Source organism: Cydia fagiglandana, chromosome 19, assembly GCF_963556715.1.
Source record: "Cydia fagiglandana chromosome 19, ilCydFagi1.1, whole genome shotgun sequence".
In the NCBI taxonomy this organism is placed as follows: Eukaryota; Metazoa; Arthropoda; class Insecta; order Lepidoptera; family Tortricidae; genus Cydia; species Cydia fagiglandana.
Window position 1 is genome coordinate 10,829,083 of NC_085950.1, and position 23,237 is coordinate 10,852,319.

The window sequence follows — 23,237 nt, forward strand, 5'->3', positions numbered from 1 at the left end:
ACACCGTGTCGTATCTCTAAGCCCTCATTTATGGTGTCGCCATCGACAATTACTGCCTACCGTCTACTTACTTGATAAGTTCTGACGATTTCAAAAGTCTTGCACCAAGTGAATTTCATCTTTATGCTGTAGCGATAGAATTTAGATTAGAATGTTTACGGGAAATAGATAAAAGGCGAGTCCGATATGTGACAACGGTAAGGCTGCTATTGTCTAGAAATTGATAATACGTGTAGCACGGTCATTTGCGAAGTTCGTCTTGAGAGAAATTTAATGAAAAGGCTGCCGAAATTACGTGGGATACATCTACGATTCCCATGTCACATTTTCAATCGGGCTCGCTACAATTTTTTTGTTTATGTAAATCATGGCCAGTCTTTTTTGTCGTGTTTTGACAAGATGATTTCTAGACGTGATAAGGTCAACTAGATGAAACATGACATGAGCGTTTTCTGTGTTTTTTTTTGTATTTTATGTCTGAGTGTATCATACAATTTTGAGTTCTTTTAAAATATTGGCTGAGTTGAAATAGTGATAGTGAAACAAAATATGTATCTAATTAAATACGTACAAATGTTACTAAATCAAGCAAAATGATATGATAGAATAAGTCTTATGTAGTTTTTCTGTTGAGTATGTTATTCAATGACAGTTTTTATGCAAAAGATTATAATATAAGCATCAATTTATACCAAGAATCCATTGACAACAGTAATAATGAACACTACAGTTCATTACAACATATACAAAACCGAGGCACGTCGCCCGCTCCGTTACTCTCAGCCCTTCAAGAATTAATATTCTCGCTCGATTCATTCAATCGTTCACTCGTTCATTCAGTTCACTCGTTCAGCGCAATTAGGACACTTTTCCGTTCAGAGAAAGTCGGTTCGATTGGTTTTCGGATGTCGAATGCTTCATAGCCATAGCGCGCACATAACTGCGTTTCATTTCTTGTCGTATTAGGACTCCTAATTTAGGAGGTATCAATGTACCGATACCGTACGTTTATATTCTACTTAATGGGTGTCTATATCGGATCCTAACGCTGGAGTAAAACCAGTGTAAGTATGGCCTTCAAAAATTCAATGGAGTGGGATACTTATACAAAACGAGCTTAAACGAAACAAATCACTTTAGGATTCGAACCATAGGAACTTCTAAATTTAGATGTAGGCACCTAACCCTTCTCATATGCTTAGAATAAATTTAAAAGTGAAAATTACTGTCTTGGATGAGACTTGAACTCACGGCCTCTGGATCGATACTCCAGCGCCCTGCCATCTGAGCCACCAAGACCTCATCCCTAGCCAGCAAATCTTTCCACCATATTACAGGTCAAGGGGACCCTTAGCGACATCTACCGCAAGAGTGTTACACTTCTTAAACGGCTACCGGAGTTCCAAGTCATATTGGTTGTCCTTCTCATATGATCTAAGGAATAGCTGACCGTCCATAGTTTAAACTGAGTGCTACACTAGGTTGTAAGTACGCTGGCTTCAAAACGGTAAGAAGGGTGCCGCCGGAGTGGCTTTTAGTGGGTATACCTCCTCTCCTCCTCTTAATAGGAGAGGATGGCTGCAGGAGGGAGTCCCACATATCCCCCCCAATGGCTCCAAAAATATATTTGAAATTCTCAAGATGAGCTCTTTCATTTAATTTATAACATGATATAGTTTGTAAAACTTTGTTTTTTTAATTGCCCCCCAAAAGTGCCCCCTATGTTTCAAATTATTTTGTTTACGTTACATGTGTGTGTACCAAATTTCAACATTTAATTAATTCAGTAGTTTCGGAGAAAATAGGCTGTGACAGACGGATAGCCACGTGTGTCATGAATGATCCTATAAGGGTTCCGTTTTTCCCTTTTGAGGTACGGAACCCTAAAAAGGTTGTACGCTGGGGCAAAACGCAATAGACAACGAATCTCATTAAAGTTTTACCTATTATAAAGAACTCAGTGGAGACAATGTATTAATAGACAAGCTCACTCAAGATTCAGGAGTGTCATAACCATAAGCTTCATAACCACCGTTAGGTGCGGAAGGCGCGATCCTGACGTGCATAGCGATCATTTCCAAGATGGCGGCCGTTCCTTGCTCAAGTTGGTCATTAATATATAGGCAGTATCGATTAGGTACTTTAGTGTTCTATATATTATACCATGATGGTAGGAAATTAGGACACATCCCTCCTAATAACAAGCGGTTAGTGTAGACTATGGAGCCTTGCAATTCGAGCTTGTCCAAGCGCTTTACCGTGGTAAATATCTGTAGGACTTTTTTGTTGAATCTCATATTATAGTTAGATGTGTATATACATACATATATTTTTCTTATACAGTTAATACACAACATAAAATTCTTAAGCTAGCATTCTAAAATAAACTCCCTATTCCTCAAAAAAAAACCAGCCAAGTGCGAGTCGGACTCGCGCTCGAAGGGTACCATTACGCAAAAAACGCCAAAAATATCACGTTTGTTGTACCCATACAACGAACGTGATATTTTTGGCGTTTTTTGGGAGGTTAGATTTGTGGTTAAAGCGACAACAGAAATAGATCATCTGTGAAAATTTCATCTCTCTAGCTATCACGGTTCATGAGATACAGCCTAGTGACAGACAGACGGACAGACGGACAGTGGAGTCTTTAGGGTCCCGAATTTACCCTTTGAGTATGGAACCCTATAAATCGAAGATCAATGTTACCCCGCGACTCGCGAAGTAACCCCAGTTAACGGTGCTTTCATTAATGAAATATGATTCAGTCTGCAATCATTAGAATGTTGGGGAACAGCAAAAATCTATTGTTTATCAGAATTTCCTGTGCGGTGCAAAGGTAAACAACCTGGGCACGTGTAACAAACCTACGACTAACATATTTAAAACGAGACGTGACACATTTGGTAATGGTTTATATGAAAATTGTGGCCATTTCCTGATGAATGCGTGAAGTTACTTACAATTTGATGAAGAAAAAAAAGAGGTTGATGTTTATTTTGGGAAAATTTTACCATTTTACCTTCTTACGGTTTTCAAATAAATAGATTATTTCTGAAAGTATACTTCTGATAGAGTTGTGCCCATACAAAAAAATAATCAGGAGAGCCAAATTAACATCATACTAAAATTTCGTGCGGATTTAACTGAAACCACTTTTTACCTATGTTTGCTGCGGGGTCCTTTGTCCATGGGTGTATTTAATTTATTACGAATAATACGATTGAAAAGTCATAATACGTTCAATATTTATCGACATTTTCACATACCCATCCGCTTGGGTACGCTGACAGCTGTCATATCCTTACAATTTATAGCCTTAAAATGCAAAATTGTATTGATATCTGTAATCGTACTCAAGCCATGTGTAAAATACTATAAAGTATTTAATTCGAATAGAGCCCCACCAGAGTCATTGTTGCAGTGTTACTACAACATTGCTGCCGGCTGCACGCTGCAGTAGCGCTGGTGCAGTCTGAATCCGAATGCAACCTTAATTCTCAGCCGTATTCGAAGGCATTCGAACAATGAGATACGTCAAATATTTATTAGATATTGAAACGATATGGATCGGATATGTCAGTGTCAAAATTGACGTTTCTTCAAACAATAACGTCACTTTTGACACCTGTTTTACACTGACATATCCAATCAATATCTAGTGTTTAAGTATCTCATTGTTCGAATAGGGCTCTCTGATACCAGTGACATGTGTTGGCAATGACGTGGTATTCATTCTGTTATTCAAAGACGTACATACTTTAATTTACGATTTGCGATTAGAAATTAACAAGCTACATTCACAGCGGATTCCTGCGAAATTACGCAGTAAAAAAACATCAAGGCTCCATATTTACATAACTACTATAAAAATAGGTAGGTACATACCGGGTGTGGCCTGTAATACGAGCAAAAAATTAAACTGTAGATTGTACTCCTCATACTGACCAACATTTGTTCAGCAACTTTTAAAAATAATGTGGTTTGATTTTTAATAAACTTCAAAGTTTATTCTAAGACGCAATGTATCGCGAATTTTGTTATGTTTAAGGCGTGACAAGCAACGTCAATCACAATGAAGTGGCATGGCGATGGTATCCATTGAACATAATATTTATTTTGTATGAAAAATAGGGAGTCTATATACTTCATAATTTTTTAAAGTTGTTTAACAAAAGTGTCACCGTTTGAGGAGTACAATCTATGTTTTAATTATTTGCTCATGTTACAGGCCACACCCGGTATACCAAAGTAAAGAAATTATTTGCGCGTACAGCGGATACTAGTCCAGTTTGCATTTTACTTTTAATAAGAATTATTAAGGCTAATTAAACAATCTTATATTGTTTAAATTACATTACACTCTACAAGGTTTATATTAGATGGCCTCCTAACCTACTCCGTAGTGACCTTGTCTACGAAGCAGGAGGTCCCGGGTTCGAATCCCGGGTAAGGACATTTATATTTTATTTATGTTTAGTTGTTTACCACAAATATTTGTTCGTGAATTATAGATGCTTTCTATGTGTATAGTATTTATCTATATATATAAGTAATATATCGTCATCTGATACCCACAACACGAGCCTGCCTACTAAGTCGATATGTCTCAAGTTAAACGGCAGACAAGGTGTTGTCAACTCGTGACACTTTTTTAGGGTTCCGTACCCAAAGGGTAAAACGGGACCCTATTACTAAGACTTCGCTGTCCGTCCGTCCGTCCGTCCGTCCGTCGGTCTGTCACCAGGCTGTATCTCACGAACCGTGATAGCTAGACAGTTGAAATTTTCACAGATGATGTATTTCTGTTGCCGCTATAACAACAAATACTAAAAACAGAATAAAATAAAGATTTAAATGGGGCTCCCATACAACAAACGTGATTTTTGACCAAAGTTAAGCAACGTCGGGAGTGGTCAGTACTTGGATGGGTGACCGTTTTTTTTTTGCTTTTTTTTGTTTTTTTTTTTTTTGCATTATGGTACGGAACCCTTCGTGCGCGATACCGAATCGCACTTGCCCGGTTTTTTAAATTAAACTACACCTTTTCTATCAATCAACTATCAAGAACTATCTTGAAAAACGAAGTCATCAGTGTCCCGTGCCTTAAACGTAAACCCATTACTCATCTTTTATCAAGTCGGTCCAATTGCCCTAACTCGGCACCGGAACCGCCGGTTATCTCCAGATAAAAGTACCGTTTAGATGTCCAACGCCTTCGGCAAACTGATACAATGAGTAAATGTACGATTTTGTGGCCCACTTAGAAAGTATGACTAATGACCAGATAAGTCGGCTAATTATTGAATTCGGAAAGTGTAAAGGAGATAAATTTACTCAAACATACTGATTTGTTGTTGGAAAGTTTCCAAAATTGCTTGGATTTTTGTTCAACATTGCCTAGTGAGCCTAGACCGGATACCCCCGCCATGCCGGATCTTTAAATTTTTGGTTATTAACTTATTATTTTCCACGTATTTTAGTAAAGCATTGTACATACCTCGGCGGGGATAGGAATTACAGTCCTCGTGTTTATAAATTGGCCTCGCTTCCCTTTATGTCACCCTCGGCCGGCAATCTATTTCCCGGCCTTTGTAGTATGAACTATTTCGGCGTAACAGTGAGACAATTATTAAAGAGAAAACATCTCATTACGCCATTGGAATGCGCCAGACTCTGAGAGGAAGCATCCTTTTGTAACGCCACTTGTGTCTACAGACATCTTTCTGAGACGTAGACGACTTTCTATAGATATCGCATCAGGACAGGTATAGTGCCCTCCTAAGCCGAATAGCGCTATCTCAAAAACTTGAAAATGGAACTATCAGCTATAGAAAATAAAGTATAAGTTAGCAATGAATTATCTTTTGCCATAGCGCTATTTGGGCAGTATAGGTACATTGCATACCATTTAGCATAGAAGGCGTTTTCTCCCCGAATTTCACTCAATATAGGCAAAATATCCGAGATAAAAAGTATCCTGTCATGTTAATCTTGTTATTAAGCTATTTGTTTGTCAAATTATGTAGAAATATTTGCAATTTATTCGACATTGAGTACCAAACATGGAATCGTACAAATTTTCACATATGCTAAAGAAATTAAACGGTCGCGTGATTGCGCGGGTTTCAATTTGCTCCATCTAGTGGGATGTGTTCTGAAACCTTATAGAATCGTTGGACAAACAAGAGACAACACGCATAATTACTAGAGTATGCGACTATCAAACGTAGATGGAGCAAAGGATACCGCCTTTGACTTAAGTCTGAACAAGTGGTTTTCAAATAGAAACTATGATAGTGAAATAAATTGTTTTGACTAGTCTTAAATAATATGTGTTTACTTCAGTTTTAGCAATCACTTAGCACCTACTTATGTAAAAAAAAACAGCGGGTTGCACTCCGGGAGTGCCGGCAGAAGTGAAAACTCAATGACATTGTAACAGTTTTTCGATCAGGCCACGTGTCCGTCTTACGAAGCGTCTTAAGTCTTACGCTCACGCGAGTTTAACATTTTTTCCCCATTACAAAAAATGCACAGCGCCGCTAAAGAAGTTTTCACTTCAATAAATCAATTAGACAATATTATATCTATTATTTTTGTAGCCACAACAACAAGTGCTGGACAGTACTTGAAACGTCACAAGTTTTATTGAAACGCGCATATTCTTACATCCTCTCAGCTGGTAGACGTCTATTTGTATTGTTTGAATAACAACCAACAATGTTTGTTAATTTAAATTCTAAATTTCATAGTCAATAGTCAATTTAAAGCGCTTTGCAGTTGCGAATTAGATTTTTATGAGCCTTTTGCACGGTTAAGTATAATTTAACTAATGTCATGTGATTTTTTCACGCCGTCAACCTAAGCCAAAAACTTCACCTATTGTCGAATCTTGAGGTATTTAAATGAAAGTAAACCAACAATTTGTAAATTTTCGGGTAGTTATAACATTTATTGGTTAACCAACCAAATACAAAACCGCCTGGATCTGTCACAGAACGTTCTGACTTTAACCGAGATTATTTGATCATGTACTTAATGTTTTCATTTACCGACAACTGGCTTATGGAACCATTTGAGGGCCTATTAGTTGTGTACTTGTGTCTATTTCTTTCAAGTTTTTCAATCAATGTGCTTAACCCTACACATCTAAACACATACAAACCATGTAACCCTTCAAGAGTCAACTGGTCTTATGATCTGAGGGGTCATAATAGTCATAATGGTCGGTGTCAACTGCAGCGCGTGCCGCGGTCAGCTTACGGTCATTTTAGGGTCATATTGCGGTCATAAGCTACAGAGATAAGGATATGGTCTGTATTGGGTTCGCATCCTGTTTATACGATAGATAGTTCGATTTGTTATTGAGCAGAGAAACCTAGGTGTACCTAAGTTAAAACAGGGTGCTGTCGATTTCTGGTTCTAAATAACTTAGTTGCTGAAAATCTTGAACACTTAACTAACTCCTGATCAGGGCCGTCTTAAACTATGTTGGGGCAGGCGTGGCTCACTCCGCGATTTCGTCGCTTTGCTACAGGTAGCTAAAAGTACATCCGTTCCACTCCAATTTTGGGGTTTGCCATAAGCCGCGCGTGGCGCTGTCGCCACCTAGCGGCCATATCTGTGCTGATCGTAACAGACGCGTTTTGTTAGAGAGTGAGTCTTCTGTACTTAGTACTATTATTTATTCTGTGGTTGGGGCCCCTGGGCACATAAGAATTTGGGGCCCTTTTGGAAAGTAAAGAAAGCTAATTAAACAAACATTTTTCTACTATGATCTTCTATTTATTATGAGTAATCAAATATACTGTTACTGTCTGTCCTTTGGGGCCCCCTGGCCACGGGCCCCGTGTGCCCTTATGGTAAAGACGGTACTGCTCCTGACTTGCGATATAATCGCTTTACCATGATGTACATAGTTATTATTTCACGCGTATTGGATAGCTATATCAGTCGCTTAACTTAAACTCGGGTAAATCCACCTGTCAGATTATGCGATTTTGGTATTAAGAAAAGGTAATAGGGTAGATATTTGCTGAGGGTCGAATGGATTTATCAGAGTTTGAAGTTAAGCGACACATATCATAGTAGACTATAGGCGCGCATGACCAGGGTTCCTGACTAACTTGACATACCAGAGGGCTATGGAACGCACGCTCGACGCTGATGACGCTGCGCCGATCGCCATTTAAAACAAAAGCATAACGGTCGGTGCCTGCGTTCCGTGGCCAACGGTTTGGGGTTCCTACAGTTCCTAGTTGACTAGGGAACGCTAATACTCTGTATCTTTATGTACTTAAATAAAAGTAAACAAATAGTTTGTATATTTTCGGGATGTTATTCATTTATTGATTAACCAACCAAATACAAAACCACCTGGATCTGTCACTGAACGACCTGACTTTAACCTACATTATTTGATCATGTAATGTTTTCATCTATCCTCACCTGGCTTAATTTAAGAAGCCATTTGAGGGTAGATTTTGTTTACTCTTTTTTTAAATACCTAATACCTAAAGATACAGATTATCTTCCGAGCTATATATCCCACATGGTGATGGGGTCAGCTTTCCGTGTTTTTTGCTTCCACTTCGCCCGATCCTCGACGTCGTTTTCGAACACTTTGCACTCAATCATATCTTTTAGCACTACGTCCTTCCATCTTGTTTTCGGTTTACCGCTGCCTCTTTTACCGGGGATGGAAAGTCGTATGGTTCCTCTACACGATGGGCCAACGCCGGCCACTCCGTTAGAGGGAGCGAGTGATATTGCTGGCTCATTCTACCGCATGGCTGCGTCCCTAGGAGTGGCCGGCGCTGGCCCATCGTGTAGAGGAGCCAGTAGATAAAGATACAGAGTATATATAGGGTAAATAAGTGGGGACTCACGTTGTGAGGGGGGCGGTTCGGCCGCTGGCGCCGCGGGCGCGCTGGCCGCTCCCTGCATGGCCCGCGAACTGCGACCGCGACGACGCCTGCAAGAAATACGAGTTTAAAAATTACATCAAGTCTGATTGCGAGGCCACGAAAAACGCCCCGAGCGAATTTAATATACCACAAATAAAAGGCAGTTAGGTATTGGTTTTCGGCGCTCCCAGCGATAATTAATGTCAGGCGAATATGCTTGGGGCACAGACAAAACATCCACCAGACTGAGCATAGTCGCGCATACGGTAATTTTACTCCATGTTCGAGTCGAAAGTGTCTTTGTGTGACGTCCGTGTCTTTGAACGGACCAATCACGGCACGGAACTTCGCTCACCTCGTCCCGCGCACCCCCGCATTTGGCATCATCGATTGCATTGAAATAATTGCTCTAGACTCGGTCTAGAGGATTCCTAGTCTATGGCTTGGGGCTTTGTAAGGAAAATAAGGTCCATTCAGAAAATTTAGAACTATCTGCTATGTTTTGAAGTTTATTGATGTTCAGAAAGTTAGATGCTGGTAAATTGTGATACGAGTACCTATAGTCCGTTTTTTTTAGCATTAGAAAGAACTTCGCAGAAGTTCGCTTGTGGTTCTAAATCTGGCACTTTTAGCGGTAACAATTTGAAGTAAATTATATGTATTGACCATGCTACATTAGATAATTCAATAATTATTAACAATTAACGATCCTGATAGAAACTGCACGCTTGCTTCTGCGGAGTTCTTTCTAATGCTAAAAAAAACGAACTATAGAGAAAATGACGCTTTTAAACACTGCGATTGAAAAAAACAATAGTAACAATAAGACTCTCGCTGGGTGGTTGGATCAAGGGTCAGATGCAGAAGGCGGTAATTTTGGACACGGCGAGTATAGTACGTCGATTCCTCACTCTGCGGCCCTGACCACCGGCAGCTTGGACCCTGCCCCGCTGCCGGCGGCACCCTAATAGGTTAGGTTTTTTATAATGTGTTTATATGTATTATTTTGTTTTTTATGTGCTTTTGTATTTTACTTTCATATTCATGTTATAAACAACCTAACTTAAGATGAATAATAAATAGGGTAACAATAACCATAATGGAATCATCATATCCGTGTCTAACTATTATATTATCCCTATATTATGTAGTTTCATGTATTCACCTTCTCAGTATACCTGATTCAGGCATTATCTCAGCGAAGTGAGTCAAGTGTGATCCGTTATCGGTAACGACTTCCCGTACTTAGTTTTCATCGATCGGTTGTTCATGAGTAAGGTGGCCACGCCTAGCTTTTTAACGCGGACAAGTCTTGGCCGTCGAGGACTCATTTTGTATGTAATGTGTAGGGTGTACCTAAATGTTATCCCGGCGAGATTTATTAACTAAGAAAGGAACTCTAAAGCTTAAATTTCCAATGACAATACAATAATAAAACATCGTCATGAAAACTAAAGATATGTTTCAGATACAAACATTGGTATGTACCATTTATGGCTCCTCTACACGTTGGGCCAACGTCGGCCAATCCAAGGGACGCATTTATGCGTTAGAGGGAGCAAGTGATATTGCTATCTCATTCTACCGCATGACTGCGTCCCTTGGATTGGCCGACGTTGGATGTGGTTTATCAGGACTGCACGTCTATTTGTCAACTTATGGCAGTGCGGAGACACTCTGTTCCTCCTTTCGGGCAAACTCGGCTCCATTCGGCTTAGCATTGCTTCGAGCAATTATTAGGGTTGGAACCACTTGACGTTCTTTTGCGTGCACGATCACAGATAATATAAAGACTTGAATTTTGAGAACCCTAAATAGCCGAAAGGGATAGTGCCATACATTAGAAGGGGATAGCATGATTCGTCCCTGAATCGCTGTCAAACTTCGGTTTTGTAGGAAGTGTCCTTTCTGTACGGTAGTACTATTATTGATTATGTTCTTATAGTTAAGCCTGCGCGATGACACGCGCCCATTCATGTAAGATATGCATGCTAAGTATAGGTAGTAAACATGCATCGTAGAAATGGGGCACATGTTGGCATGTATAGTTTAGACTAGGATTTCAGGACTGTCCAATTTATCCATCTGCTCTTAACTTGTGGTCGCCCTAGCGAACCATATGCGCGACGCGCGAGCGCCTATTCGCAGACAATGCGTGCTAACAACCTGCGCGCTATGCGCATGCACATACGCCTTAGAAATAGGAGCGCAGAAGACGTTTGGAGACTTGAGTTACGTGTGAGGAATCTTAATATGTTATAAGAGGAGCGAGATGATATTGCCAGAATGTCTATATTAAGTAGTTAAGTATCGTAGTTATAGGGCTATATACAATGCGCCATCTATCTTTATTATCTCTTAAGGTGACAGTCCATTTCCAACGTCAGCTGCATTACTGGAAATTTATGGAAATTGACAATAACAGCGACGCGTTCAGTACTAGTAGTTCAGCTGCGGTTAGAAATGGAATGTTACCATTATCCTACTGTCTACTAGCAAGAGGAAACTCGGAGAGGTCTGAATTTGACTTTTTTATGTAATAGTCAGCAAACGAGCAGACGAGCGGGGAAGCGGTCATCGTCGCCCATGGACATAAGCAACATCACAGCGTTAAGCGTTGCCGACCCTTGAGAACATCTGGATTTTGGGATTTATATCTGCATTGGAAGTTTTTTATCGGTTATGGTGTAAACTATTATTCCCTTTATGTCTTGGATAAGCGCGTGGTGGAGGAACTAAAACGATAAAAGTGTAAACTTAATTTGACAAAAGTTTGAAAAAAATACCAAGCCAAAAATGTCCGAAAACCGCTTAAGGAGTCGGCGTCATACTCGTACAAAATCGGCAAATGTAGGTATATTCCCATGAATTCCAATTTTCTCATGGGACCTAACATCTTGCAGAATATCTAGAATGTAATACAATGTTCGGATCGAGTGGGACAAAGGCACCGCGCGGCGCTTTAGAACTCCGAGAAAGTAATACTATATTGATTACTGGCTGATAAGCTTGTTTAGACAGTTAGATACTTAGCCACGTCAAATTAAGCCGAATTTGGGCAAGCTGCGGAAATAATTCGTGTAGTTTTGAAAATTGGTACAGGCATACCTTGTGTTGTCTGTCTAGATAAACATACTAAAAGTCCTCGAGGGTAGGGGGTGTGCTGGGGGTGTAGAGGGGGGTTGAAGGTAACTTTTTTCATATTTTTGCTCATATCTCGAAAATGTGTACGAATTGCATTATAATTACTTCGGACAAAAATTTTAACATAAAATTTACTACAAATTTGGTTATGTTTATTTTTACTCTGCGATCAATACTTTAGGAGCTACAGGCTGTTAAAGTTAAATAAGAGATAAAAAATAGACGGTTTAAAAAAACGTCGTATTTTCATAATTGTTCATCATAAATAAAAATTTTAATTAAGAATAAGCAAGCTAAATGACCTGCTGATAAAATATCAAAAAACCGGCCAAGAGCATGTCGGGTCATGCTCAGTGTAGGGTTCCGTAGTTACCCGTCCGTCAAAATAGACTATTTGCAAAAACTCAAAAACTGCTTAATCGATTAGGTTCGCTATATTTTTCTCTGAAAGTGTTTACTAAGCTTTACTTTCACGATTTTTTTCATATTTTTTGGACCCATGGTTCAAATGTTAGGGGAACTAAAGTGGAAAACACAACTTTTTTTCTTTCAGATCGATTATTTCCGAAAATATGAAGCAGATCAAAAAATGGTTCTCGAAGACCCGTATTCGCTTTAAAAGACCTATCCAACGACACCCCACACTATAGGGTGGAAGCGAAAAAAAATTTCATCCCCTTTTTAATGTACGGCAGCCACCCTAAAAAAATATTTTTTCTAATTTATATTTTACAACTTTGTCAGCGTAACTGATTTATATATTCGTGTCAAATTTAAACATGAAAACTAGAAAAATTTTTTTTTATGGTGGTTGGCCCTACATTAAAGTGGGGATGAAATTTTTTTTCTCTTCCACCCTATAGTGTGGGGTATTGTTGGATAGGTCTTTTAAAACGAATAAGGGTCTTCAAGAACCATTTTTTGATCAACTTAATATTTTCGGAAATAATCGATCTGAAAGAAAAAAAGTTGTGATTTACCCCTTAGTTCCCCTAACTTTTGAACCATGGGTCCAAAAAATATGAAAAAAATCGTGAAAACATAACTTAGTAAATACTTTCAAGGAAAAATATAGCGAACCTAATCGGTACAGCTGTTTTTGAGTTATGGTAAATAGTCTATTTTGACAGACGGGTAACTACGGAACCCTACACTGAGCATGGCCCGACATGCATATGGCCTATTTTTTTATATTTTATCAGCAGGTTGCTTAGCTTGCTTACTCTAACCTAATTTTTTTATTTGTGATGAACAATTACAAAAAAACGACGTTTTCTTAAACCGTCTATTTTTTATTACTTATTTAACTTTAACAGCCTGTAGCCCCTAAAGTATTGATCGCAGAGTAAAAATAAACATAACCAAATTTGTAGTAAATTTTATGTTAAAACTTTTGTCTTAAGTAATTATAACGCTATTCGTACAGATATTCGAGATGTGAGCAAAAATATGAAAAAAAGTACCTTCAACCCCCCTCTACACCCCCAGCACACCCCCTACCCTCGAGGATTTTTAGTATGTTTATCTGGACACCACAAGGTATACCTGTACCAATTTTCAAAACTACACGAATTATTTCCGCAGATTTTTCTAATTTGCTTAGGCTAACTGTAAAACTTATATTAGTTTTTCAATATGATTATGAGATAAACTGAAACGTTTGTACTATAGATTAAATTTATAAAATCAAATTTTGATTAAGATCGTCTCGGAGCAAAGCTTCGATAGCTTAGTTGGGTCAAAAATTACCGATGTGCCATAGCTCATAGGTTCGACAATCGCTTGAAGCGATCAAGTGTCCTTATATGCTTATATTTTTGTCATATACTTATTTAAAAACATCTTAAAAAAAAGTAGCCGATAAATCGTCTTGTTTGACACTTTCTACAACAAAATCGGCTCATTTGTTTTGATACTTAACTACAACTATAAGTACATACCTTACCGATAATTGCATGCCATTTGCGTTACATCGCGTTATTTGATCGATAGATCCGATTCATTGCGCCTACTTAGCCGGCAATTATCTAATATCGCAAGCGATTTGACGCAAGGTCTGTAGAGGTCTTTTGGTGGAACAAACAAAATAAGAATATTAGGTATACAATACAAACAATTTATTAATTTTCACAGACCGTTAATGTCGTTATTATTCTTTTGGTAAACATAAAAAATAGAACATCATGTAATTGTCTATGCTCAATTAAATTGTTCACACTTTAACTTCTTATGAGTTTTCTCATTATTATTTCCCTCTAAATGATTTACTATGATTCTGCGAAATATTTATGATGTTTACAGAAACTTTTAATGATTGCTCAATTATCAGTTTATCGATTTAATACTATCTTCCTCGAAAATAGTTAAATAATTAGTCAACAACAATGATTACCGCAGGTGACAAGAATATAATCTGATAAGTACCTAATTATAAAATAGATATTTTAATTCCTTTAACTACCTGAGAATATTTAACGAGTACGTATACTTATTTTATTGACAATATTATTTAAATTCTGTTGCACGATTGGGTTACTAAATACTGCATATTTTACCAAGGCTTGAAAATCAATTACGTTCAGTTAATATTAATATATCTGGGTAAGTATAAACGAACCCTTACAATAAGGGAACAAAAGTCAGTTTCTTTTTAATTTGGTGCAGGGCAGGGTGCACTCAAGGGTTTAGGATAGTATTCCAGTCGAATATCTTGGCCCAATGTGTATTTGCATCTACATTTTGCTTAATGAGAAAGTGAAACGCAATGCACTTATGGGACAAAGAAATTGGACACGTGGAATACCACACTAAGTCACTTTTTCTCTAGTATACGACGTTTATTTCCTATTGTATCGGACTTATTAACTACAATACCCCAAATTGGTATTCTGCTAGTTCAACGCCTTTCAAGAGGTTACACGCGAGGGGTTCCAGGGTTCCTTAAGGAAGGCAATGAATCGGCCAGGATGGAGAGCACTACAGCACAGAGCGACTTATTGTGGTCACGACCCTCAGACGTGGATTCGACTAGGAAGAAGAATTGGTATTTTGGAATCCAGAACTGTAATCCTATGTACAGTAATTAACAAATAATTTCCCAACACAATGTCACAACGTTTTATGTAATCAACTTGTCACATTGACTTTATCACGGATCGGTTAGCCAAGATTGATTCTTATTTATCAATCACACGTCTTCGGACAGGTCTTTAGATAGCGAAGCCATATTGGTTTACAATAGATATACATACGATGTTTATAACTGCGTAAGACCATAGATAAGAAAATTAAGAGATGTCAGTTGAAAGTGGTGTGGTAGTTCTGGAAGATGTAATAGATGGCGCTCGTGAGGGCAACCACAAACTTAGGCCTCTCCAAACAGCCTCTAAACAGTCTAAACCACAGCGATAATCGCATGCGATTTGCAATACATTGCGGCATTTGGTCGATCGATTAAATTCGTTGCTCCTACTTAGCGAGCAATTATCTAAAATCGTCAAGCCATTTGTTGCAACTTCTGTAGAAGCCTTAACCAAAATATTATTGAGGATACGTAGACGCTAACTACGTAAAATAAAATTAAAATAAAAAAAACAAACGGGTTGCACTCCGGGAGTGCCGGCAGAAGTGAAAACTCAATGACATTGTAACAGTTTTTCGATCAGGTCACGTGTTCGTATTACGTCTTAGGGGCTGTCCATAAATTACGTCATCGATTTTTGACTCCCCCCCTATAATCATCCAAAAATCATGCTTCAAATGACCCCATTTCTTCCTAATTTGAAATGACGTAATTTATGAATAGCCCCTTACGAATCTTACGGTCACGTGACCTGTCGCGAGTTTAACATTTTTTCCCCATCACAAAAAGTGCACGGCGCCGTTAAAGAAGTTTTCACTTCAATAACAGATAAAAATCAGATAATTTAGGATTTAAATTTAATTTAATAACAGGTGTTGTGTACACACGTACTGTAACACATTTTAAATACCTAAAGTTCCAACAGATGTGCAAAGCGTGTACGTGGTAGGAAATAACCACATTCTACTAGATTGTAAACAGGCAAAGCACGTATAGTCGGACCAAAAAAAGTCTGCAGCGGATTTGATAGCCCACGCAGTGCAAGTGTCATTTATACGTCATAATTTCATAGAAGTTTGACGTTTAAAATAACACTTTCAATGCGTGGGCTATCAAATCCGCTGCAGACTATTCTTGGTCTGACTCTAGGACACCGTCTGTGACCTAGGGTCTCCGTGAGCCCTACACAAAGCAAACTCAAGGAATTGCTAGGCTTAGTTGGCATCATGGAATTCATGGAGGAGTGGAGGTTAGAATATAGCACGATCCCTTTTCACGCCATAAAGTGTCATTCTATGGGACTTGCTAACTATGTAAACAAAACTAGCAAATTCATCATTCAGAGACAATTTCAATATGGCGGTTTGTTTACATAGTTAGCAAGTTCCGTAGAGTGACACTTTAAATGGCCACGAACGTTGGCAATGCGCAGAAATTGCCAAAAAAACAACACAGATGGCGCTATACGCTTTGTAATAACAGGATTGTCATAATAGCGTTTGAAAATCTGGTTACCGTTGTTCAAACATCTTACTTTTCCAGTGTTAAATGTATATGGAACTTGCACCAATAAAATAAAAAGAAGGAAAATCGTTTAGCGTAACGTAAGGGCGTGAAGGGTCACGGTCCTTGCAGACCTGTAAGAGCGAGAGGCAGTTATTTGTTAAAGTGGGATGGAAAAAATAGGATGGAGTGTTTGAGAGATGATAGGAACAGGAAGGAAGTGTAAATGAAATTACAGAAGATACAAACGATATTAATGAGCAGTAGACGATTAATGAGAGAATAAAAGATTTGAAAAATATAATTATTAGATTTAATTTAATGATGTAAGTAACTAGTTAACAACATATGTCACTCAGAAAATAGATTTAATGTCTGAGGAGACAAATGGTGAATTATCCTAATATTTTTTGTTGTAAAATAAGTTCGGGATCCCGCCAAGTTACTAAAAAAAAAGAAAACTGTGTAGGTATATGTAAAACTGTATATAACGTCGTCCGATGGCTCGAGTGGTGGAATTGCACGCGCCCATAGGCTACGGTGACCTTACCGCACAGCACGCAGCATGTTTGTTTGCCACCAACGTGGTATAAAAATTAAGTAACCACTGATTCTAAAAAACTATCCCCTTTTGAGGCTGTTTCAGTACCTGTCAATACAAAAATCTAAGAAATCCTTCCTATCAGAAATCCGTGACAGCACTGTCATAACATCTCAAGATTTGACGCAACATCTCATTACTTCTTCGTGTCTCGACCATACAGATAATGCTTTAACGATAGCATTAAGTACATAATGCTTTTCTCAAGAGCATCTGATAGGATATCGTCGAGATATGATGGAACTAATGGCTCAATCTGTGATATGGAGTTACGACAAACTGGTTCACGGTTGGGGGGCTTGATTTGTTTTTAAAGGGGTTTTCTAAAGCGCAAAAGTTAAATTTATAATATCTGTAGGCAGGCCTGACTCACTCCGCAATTTCGTCGCTTTGCTACAGGTAGCTAAAAGTACATCCGTTCCACACCAATTTTGGGGTTTGCCATAAGCCGCGCGTGGTGCTGTCGCCACCTAGCGGCCATATCTGTGCTGATCGTAACAGACGCGTTTTGTTAGAGAGTGAGTCTTCAGTACCTAGTACTATTATTTATTCTGTGCCTAGCACATGATAGACTACATATAGACTACCCGTCTTTTACTAACTATGTTACCAAAAGAGGGACGAGAGATACTGTCGCGCCAATCATGTGCTAGCCCGGCTGGGAGACCGAGCTTTGCTCGGAAAACATATAAAAACTCAAAAATGCGCATTTTCCTAGAGATAAGACTTGGCTAGATCGATTTATCGCCCCCGAAAATCCCAATATAGCAAATTTCATCGAAATCGTTAGAGCCGTTTCCGAGATCCCCGAAATATATATGTGTATAAATAAAAACATACATATAAATAAATAAACAAGAATTGCTCGTTTAAAGGTATAAGATAAAGTCGGGAAAGTACATAGGACAAGTTTTTATCAATCATTATCATTGTTCCACGTAGGTAGACGAAGTCGTGGCCATAAGTTAGTTTTACCATAAAACGGCAGTGGCCCCTAAAATGCGTAATAATTAAATAAAAAAAACCGGACAAGTGCGAGTCGGACTCGCCCACCGAGGGTTCCGTACTTTTTAGTATTTGTTGTTATAGCGGCAACAGAAATACATCATCTGTGAAAATATCAACTGTCTAGCTATCACGGTTCGTGAGATACAGCCTGGTGACAGACGGACGGACAGCGGAGTCTTAGTAATATGGTCCCGTTTTACCCTTTGGGTACGGAACCCTAAAAAGAATAAAAATAAAAATAAGGCTTTTTGGACTGGAGGGTGTGTGGTTCAAAAATATCTGATTCAAATGTTATGTTATGAATCTAGTTGGTCAGGGTGTGCCAGTGCGTTTATTTCATGTTTGTTTCAAGTAAGCCATGTTTTTATCTCAGATATATTATAGGTACTTATGTATATTCGATTGGCAAATTTAATATTCAATCATACTCATCAATTATCATACTGCTTTTGTATCAATTTTGTATGATAATTTATGTAATGTCCTCATTCTCTCACCGGCATTCAAACAATATCCATACCGAATTACATCAAAATCTGTTCAGCGGTTTAAACTTGAACAGAGTAGCTCGTATTTTCACGTTAATAATATTGGTAGGCTAAAAACCGACTGACATACTGAGCGATTACCTACTGATTTTCCTAAATATTTGCATGGGAGACCGAGCTTTGTTCGGAAAACATATAAAAACTCATAACTGCTCGTTTTCCCAGAGATAAGATCTAGCTAGATCGATTTATCGCCCCTGAAAACCCCCATACCTATAGCAAATTTCATCGAAGTCGTTAGAGCCGTTTCCAAGATCCCCGAAATATATAATAAACAAGAATCGCTCGTTTAAAGGTACCTATTAGTAGGATACTGATGCTGATACCGGTACTTGGTAACGGTCCCTGTTTTAAGAGGACCAGGAAACATCTCAATTTATGCACATCCGCACACCGGTAAACAAGCCGCAACACAATCAAAGATGAACACTGAACAATCATTCATATTACAATCATTCAAGATGACCGTTTCCCTTTTCAATGTTGATTGCTGATCTCGGTTTGTGTACTGAAGACAAAAGACACAGTTGTACTATAAGGTACCTAAGGTAATTTTGTTCTTATTTGTTATTGCAATAATATAAACTGATTATTGTAAAAACAAATACAGTTTCGTACTCAAAAATACGCTGGCAAACATTTTTAGGGGGTATGTTTTTCTTACTTATACGTCTTTTACAAAATCTTACTAAAAATTAAAACTACAATCTTCTATCTGAAACAAAACGTAACCAAATATTCTCATTTGGCTTTAATTCACAAATGCAAACATTTGTAGAAATGATCAACAAAAAAATATTTGTCAACGAACCTATTTTTGGGTTGGCCTGTAAAATCTTCGGTTAACAATTTTCTCGACAAATAAAAAAAAATGTGAGCAATTAAGGCTTACGCTTCATAGAGAAAAATTGCTCATAGAAAAAAAAATTCAAAAGAGGGTGCAAAATTATGTATCTTGAAAGACACATCGCCAAGAAAAGTGTTCGTAAAGTGTGTAAAAGTTATGATTTACTCTTTACTGAATTAGGGATTATTAGGTACCTATAAATACTAATAATCTCAATAAAATCTTTATAGTTTAAAGAGGTGATTATTTCCTTGTTTGCATGAATTTTGTATATAATTAGGTGCTACAGCAATGTAATATCCGATACATAATCTTTTTCGCCGTCGCATTAATTAAAGAAGAAAACTGATTCCGCTTGCGCTTTTGATAATCTGTCATTCTCATCGGTTATTTTGGTTTTTTTTGACAATGGTCGTTGCCCTTCTTTGCTGTTAAAATAAACGCCATCGGAAACTGTTCGATTAAATTAGCAAGATAATTTTAAATTTTTCACCCATTCAAAAATCTACAATAAATTAGGACTTATGTATGTGACATATATTGTTTAAAATTAGCTGTTGAATGCACACGATCCGTTAGGTTTTATTTTCTTATTTGATTCTACTGTTTTTCTAATTAAAGGGTAGGTGTATTGGCTATTAATATTTAAACCTTGCATTTATTTTATCGCCGATTTTGGAAAAGGGTTAATACATAAATTATCGATTATATCACCATTTTCAATTGCATTTATTTGAGGCTTGGTTTTTTTTAAACGGTTGCATAGTTATCTTATTACATGGTTAAAAAAAACAGAAGGTATTACACATCTCATTATTATTCTTAATGCAATACCTATTAAGAAGCATCATTTCTTCAGAGAATGCCTTATCTCTTATTACTAAGCTTGCGGTGGTTATTAAGTAATTGGAAGATTGCGCATAAACAAATGAGGTTTAGACATTAAGTAATTAATTATTTTGCTTATCAGTTAATTAAGAATCGACAGGTGTTATCTTAAAAGACAAATCTGACATCGTAGCCAGTAATTTATAATTTTAATACAGATTTTTTTTTATTATTATATCAACAGTTTATAGTGAATAAATATTGTGTGAATTAATGTTTTTCTGAAATTATTAATACAAAACTGCAATTACATATTATTTTAATTTATATTACGTCGAAAATAAGCTCGCAATACTTACTTTCAATACCAAAAGCCGTTAAATCCATTTCAAAAAAATATACTGCAAGTTTTCCAAATCGTGTTCGATTTTCAAACGGATTTTAACTTTTTTTCGCGCATTCCCGTGACCTGGGGTCAAGACTCGAACATTTGACAGCCGGGGCAACCACGCGCGGCCTACTGGTTCAACAAAGAACAGGGCGACGGTCCAACGATAATTTGCATTGTAATCTAATCGAAATAGCACTCACCCAATCGTGGATAATTTCGCGGTATCAGTACACGCCGAAATTCAATAAAAAGTCCAATTTCACCAGCGTCTCAGTCCACAAAGACACCTTAAACTTAATATTTGAGCACAGATTTACAGTCTTAACAGCACTATGAAAATTAAAACTTAAAAGGCACTTATTAGAATTTAATATTGTTACGTTTTGCGTCCGCAGCGCATCTTGCGCGAGCGACGACCTCACCCAGTGAGATGTCGTCTCCTTGTGATGACTTGATGAGAGTACGCACTGTCGCTCTGCTCTCGGGGGAGCAAAAGATGGCCGCCGATTGGTCGAGAGCGGCGGCCGGGCGCAGGGAGAAAACGAGAGGGCGCATCTCGCGCGGGCCGCGAGTGAGCAAGACAGATAGCGCCGTTCGTTGCGTCGCTCGGCTACGGAGATTGTCGGCGCGTCGTGGATCATTTTGTTTGAGAGCGCGCTATCATATGATGGAGATGCCGATTCGAACGGGCCCTGTATATTATTTATCGGAGTTAGGTATTGTTTTTATCTAACTGAAGATATTATTATAGAGATAGGTGATTTATGTATTGTACAGTACGTTGAGTATATTAATTGTTTCAAATAATTTCATCAGCTTAAAGTAAAATTTTGTAGGTAGATATACAGTATGTATGTATAAGGATATTATATATGAAGCAAATATCAATAGGATCATATTCAATCTTACAGGTCATAAAATTAATGAATATGACCAATGTAGCTAAGTATATACCTACGTGAAGGTAGCTAAAAGTATAGCTAGACCTAGGTAATCTAATCCGGTTCGAAGGACCAAAAATTCAGTGGATGATATGGAATTATATTGATTCAAACACGTATTTACCACTGGTTCTTTATTAAATATAAAAATTATAAAATAACGTGATTTTAGTACAAGAATTAATGGAAAAAGTTAGGTAGGGTACCTACCTGCCTACCTAACTTTTTCTTACCTGGGTTTGCTTTGTATTTGTAATATTTGTATAATACTTATAGCTACGTAATTAATTATATAATGTTACACGTGTTTATATGTACTTACTTATACTGCATAGGTAAATTAACTACCTACTTAAAAATATTTTTAAAATTCTGTCTATATACCTACCTAGGAGTACTTATGTGAGTAGGAATTGTAATTCATAGGGACCCACATATACATATATTTATTTCTTTATTATGTATTTTAATCTATAAATCTATAATACTTATGAGAATTTATTTACATAATAATTTTTGTTTTAAATATGCATTAAGTATTTGTTTTGTATGTTTACTTAATGAATGCCTTTATTTTGCAATACCTAAACGTTGTGACTAAAACATCGCTCAGATCGCTCTGTAGCAATAAGAGTGCTTCTCCTTTTTCTCTTCATTTTAAAGTGTTGGGAATTGTAGGTAGGTACAGGTACTATTTATATAAAAAAAATCCTTTAATATTTATTTTTTTAAATAATTTATTATTAATATTTATTTTTTAAATGTCCTATAAGTAATATTTATTTTTATTTATATTGATACTACCATAAAGTAAAACAAAACACATAAGCTAGGTACTTGCATGAAATCTGTCATTTACTTACTTTCTTTCCTTGTAACTCGCGTCAGTTTCCAAACACGGGTATTCGAAGGTCTCCTACCATGATCCACGTAGTTTACTGATAATAAACCTTATTACGAAGAGATAAGGTAGGAAGTACTTACGTAAAAACTGTAAGGATAATGCTGTTTACGTAGGTACCAAATCTACCCAAATAAAATCAATTATTTTATATATAAGGAAATTTTAATTACGTAATTAAGGTCTTGTATGTCACAGGTAGGAAAAGCCGAATTAATATACTCTCGTCCTTCCCTGTATATGGCACCGTTTTCAAGGGTATGATATAGCCGATAGGTATAAAAATTGATGAACTGAATACATGATTTTTATTTTTTAAAACATTTATATTTCTAATAAGATTACAGTTAGGTAACTGCCAATAAGAATTTCAAGTATAGAGGCGAAAGTGTTCTAAATACATAATTCCTTTGATAATCATTTCAAGTAGGTACTTAATTAGGTACCTACAAGTATTCTAAAAGGTTTAGAAATTTTCTACTTCGAAATTCAACATTTTGTATAGCGAAACAAAAAAAATTGACGACAATAAAC

The 23,237-nt window shown here is 37.3% G+C and overlaps 1 protein-coding gene and 1 long non-coding RNA gene across 2 annotated transcripts in view; both read right to left on the reverse strand.

The window, feature by feature from the left end:
• LOC134673782 (ras-responsive element-binding protein 1-like) overlaps positions 1-21,316 on the reverse strand; it is a 34,706-nt gene extending 13,390 nt beyond the window's left edge. The window contains exons 1-2 of the mRNA XM_063531808.1: positions 21,062-21,316; positions 8,892-8,977 (exon numbers count right to left, since the gene is read on the reverse strand). Coding sequence (XP_063387878.1) covers positions 8,892-8,949 — 58 coding nt within the window. The 5' untranslated portion in view covers positions 8,950-8,977; positions 21,062-21,316. The remainder of the gene's footprint in view (positions 1-8,891; positions 8,978-21,061) is intronic.
• The window catches only part of LOC134673802 (uncharacterized), a 253,073-nt gene that overhangs the window by 150,193 nt on the left and 79,643 nt on the right, over positions 1-23,237 (reverse strand). The gene's annotated exons all lie outside the window — the stretch shown is intronic.